The sequence below is a fragment of the Vigna radiata genome, unplaced genomic scaffold (genome assembly GCF_000741045.1).
Source record: "Vigna radiata var. radiata cultivar VC1973A unplaced genomic scaffold, Vradiata_ver6 scaffold_194, whole genome shotgun sequence".
Taxonomy (NCBI): domain Eukaryota; kingdom Viridiplantae; phylum Streptophyta; class Magnoliopsida; order Fabales; family Fabaceae; genus Vigna; species Vigna radiata.
Genome location: NW_014542196.1, coordinates 183,411 through 187,129, shown reverse-complemented (window position 1 = coordinate 187,129; position 3,719 = coordinate 183,411). Strand labels below are relative to the sequence as shown.

The 3,719-nt window shown below is 40.0% G+C and overlaps 1 protein-coding gene across 1 annotated transcript; it reads right to left on the bottom strand.

Annotated features, from left to right (window-relative positions):
- Positions 1-571: 571 nt before the first annotated feature.
- LOC106779347 (uncharacterized mitochondrial protein AtMg00810-like) lies at positions 572-1,537 on the bottom strand. Its single transcript, XM_014667440.1, has one exon. It carries the CDS (start codon positions 1,535-1,537, stop codon positions 572-574), a length of 966 nt encoding a protein of 321 aa, XP_014522926.1.
- Positions 1,538-3,719: the final 2,182 nt, after the last annotated feature.

The following is a 3,719-nucleotide window of genomic DNA, read 5'->3' as shown; positions in this document are numbered from 1 at the left end:
TGACGGCCGACCGCCGGCAGACAGCAAAGATTGCGGAAGCGGATCAGACAAGCTCTGATACCATGTGGAAAATAATACTGATTTATTATTCAAATCATAAAAAATACATTCTGATACCCTTTATTTGTAGTAATCTAATTCTCCTAAAAAGGGAAATAGGGAAACTAAGATATCTTGAAAAAATAAATTAAAATAAAAGATTATGTATCTATTTCCTCTAATTCGGAAGATTCTAAAAGATATTATCTCAAATTACAACAATGACTTGAATATATATATATATATGTGTGTGTGTGTGTGTGTGTGTGTGTGTATGTATGTATGTATGTATGTATGTATGTATCAGAAGGTTGATGATGTTAAGGTGGAGAAGCAGTGACAGAGAAAGAAGAGTGTTGCAGAGAAGAGAGAGAACGTAGAGTCTGTGTTATGAAAGGAATACGCAAAACTTGTATTAACTGAGAGAAGTCAAAGACATTTATAGTATAAGAGGTACGTGGTCTGTCTGACAAAAGTGAGACAAATAAAGTGGTTTGCTTTTACAATAACATGCCCCCCTAAAACTAAACCACTAAAATGTTTTTACATTCAGCATATCTCTGAGTGCTTCAAATCTGTTAAATCTCAGAGCCTTCGTGAAAATATCCGCGATCTGCACATCAGTTAGACAATGTAGCAGCTCAATTCTTCCTTGATTGACCAAGTTTTTCAAAAAGTGAAACTTTGTGCCAATATGTTTGCTTCTGCCATGAAACACCTGGTTCTTTGATAAGTTGATAGCAGATTTGTTGTCTACCATCAACTGTATGGGTATTCTACACTCAATCTTCAAGTCTTTGAGAAGAGCTTCTAACCACAAGCATTGGCATGTCGTTTCTGCAGAGGCCATGTACTCAGCTTCGCATGAGGAAAGTGTCACTACGCTCTGTTTCTTAGAGCACCAGGAGATGGGTGCTCCAGCAAATTTTACAAAATACCCGAAGGTGCTTCTTCTGTCAATTTGATATCCACTCCAGTCTGAGTCGCACCAGACTTCCAACGTGCTTCCAATGTTGTTTGTCATCCTAGTGAACATGAGACTGTAATTGATTGTTCCTTTTAGATACCTCAAAATGTGCTTGGCAGCTAACAAATGGGTCTGCTTAGGTTCGCTCATATATCTGCTCAGAATTCCTACTCTGTAGCTAATATCTGGTCTACTGTTGCAGATGTATCTCAATGAGCCCATTATTTGTTTATATAAGGAAGCATCCACGCTCTTTTCTTCTTTATGTTCAGTCAGCTTCAGATTGGCAGTCATTAGAACAGTTGTGCTATTGCAATTCATCATGTTGAAACGTTTTAACACTTCACTGACATACCTTTTCTGATGTAGAAACACTTCACTCGTTGTTTCAGTGAATTCCAAGCCAAGGAAATAGCTTAGTCTTCCCAGGTCGGTCATGTCATATTCGGTTTTCATCTTCTTCTTAGATCCTTCTATCTCGTTCATGGATTCTCCAGTTACGAGAAGATCATCGACATATAAACACACCATCAAAGACCTTTGTTATGCAACATATACACCGTATTCGACTGAGCTTTTCACAAATCCAAGCTTCAGGAGCAATACATTTATGTGGTCATTCCAGGCTCGTGGTGCTTGTCTCAGCCCGTATAGGGCTTTGTTTAACCTGTAGACCTTGTGTTCTTCACCTCCTTTCTTGAAACCAGGTGGCTGCCTGACGTAGACTTCTTCTTTCAACGGACCATTCAAGAATGCAGACTTGACGTCCAGTTGATGAATTTCCCAGCCTTTAAAGCTTGTTATAGCCACCATCAATCTAACTGTCTCCCACCTTGCAACTAGAGCAAATACTTCCGTAAAATCTTCTCTTGGTTTCTGCAAAAATCCCTTTGCCACGAGACATGCCTTGAGTTTAGAAACTTCTCCATTTGGTTTATACTTTGTTTTAAAAACTCACTTCACTTCAATTGCCTGTTTATGTTGTGGTAGTTCGACCAGCTCCCAAGTTCTGTTTCTTTAGATCGACTTTAGTTCTTCAATCATTGCTTCTCTCCATCCTTTTTCATCGAGAGCTTGTTTCCAGGAAAGTGCCTCTGCATCGGCTAGGAATGCGATATGTGCTTGGTCTTCAAAGTCGGCTACTTCGTTATCAGTGAATACTTCATAATTGGCTAATCTTGAGGATGGAAATCCCATCCTCTGTGGTCTTCTGCTGTTGTCAGTCTCTGTTGGTTCAATGGTGGTTCTATCGTCCAACCAGCTTGGAACTGTTTCACGATTTTGAGTCTTAGCTGTCTGATGATCTTCATCAGCTTTCCTCCAGTTGAATGTGGTTGCTTCGTCCACGATCACGTCTCTACTTATAACAATTTGCTTGTTCTCAGGGCTATATAACATGTATGCACCAGTGGGGTGGTAACCAATGAAGACAAAAATCTCGCTTTTGTCGTCTAATTTCTTTCTCCTTGCATATGGAATATGCCTGTAACACACTGAACCAAAGATTTTAAAATGATTAACTACTGGTTTAATACCTGACCAAGCCTCTTCTGGCGTGCAGTTCTCTAAAGCTTTTATAGGACTTCTGTTCAAGAGGTAAGCTACTGTTGAAACAGCCTCTCCCCAGAGATAGCTTGGAAGATCTTTGCCTTTCAGCATACAGCGGGTCATGTCCAGCAACATTCTATTTCTCCTATCATCCAGACCATTGTGTTGTGGAGTGTAGGAATCCACGATCTCATGTATGATGCCCTTGTCATTGCAGAAGTTGTTCATTTCGTGAGAATTGAACTCTCCTTCGCCATCAGTTCTGATTAACTTGACGTGCATTCTAGATTGTCGTTGCACCATGATACAAAATTTGACAAGTTGTGAGAAGACATTCTTCTTTTCTTTAATCAAATAAACCCAGATTTTCTTGGTGAATTCATCAATGAAAAGAAGAAAATACTTGTTACCTCCAATTGATGCTTGTTTAAAAGGTCCACACACATCAGAGTAGATCACTTCAAGAGGTTGCTTTGCTCTTTGTGTGTTGTTCTCTTAAACTGCGTTCTGGTTTGCTTTCATATTACACACTCTTCACACACCTTCTTTGGTGGAAAAATCTTGGGGACACCGCTCACCATTCCTTTGTTTTTCAGCTAGCTCAAACTTCTGAAGTTTAAGTGTCCATATTGATAGTGCCACAACCATACTTCTTCCTCGGTATTCACAGAAGATAAACATTGAATAGTTGCAGTGTTAAGGTTTACCTTGAACATTCTATTTCTGGCTAGTGGAGCCTTAATCACGAGTCGTCTCTAATCATCAAATACCTCAATATGCCTTCGGTGCATGTTCATTGTGTATCCCTTTTCCAGCGTCTAACCCAGGCTTAGCAAATTGCTTCTCATATTCGGTACATACAAAACATTGTTCATGTATGACGGTCGTCCGTCTTTGCGCCTGATCAGAATTCTCCCTACACCTTCAGCCATTATTACACTGTTATCAGCGAATCGCACACTCCTTCTCACACTTGGATCCAGATCGATCAGTCAATCCTTCCTGTCAGTCATGTGATTAGAGCAACCGGTATCTAAGCACCAGCAATTTTCTTCTTCTGCATGGCTTAGGTCGTGGGACATCAACACGTGTTCACCTTCCTCGTAACATTTGTCTTTTGTAGTTTCCCTTAAACAGGTTAGATGACATCTGTCTTTGTCTTCTT

Excerpts from the sequence above, each read along its gene's own strand:
- LOC106779347 (XM_014667440.1), bottom strand. The coding sequence starts at position 1,537 with ATGGTGTGTTTATATGTCGATGATCTTCTCGTAACTGGAGAATCCATG.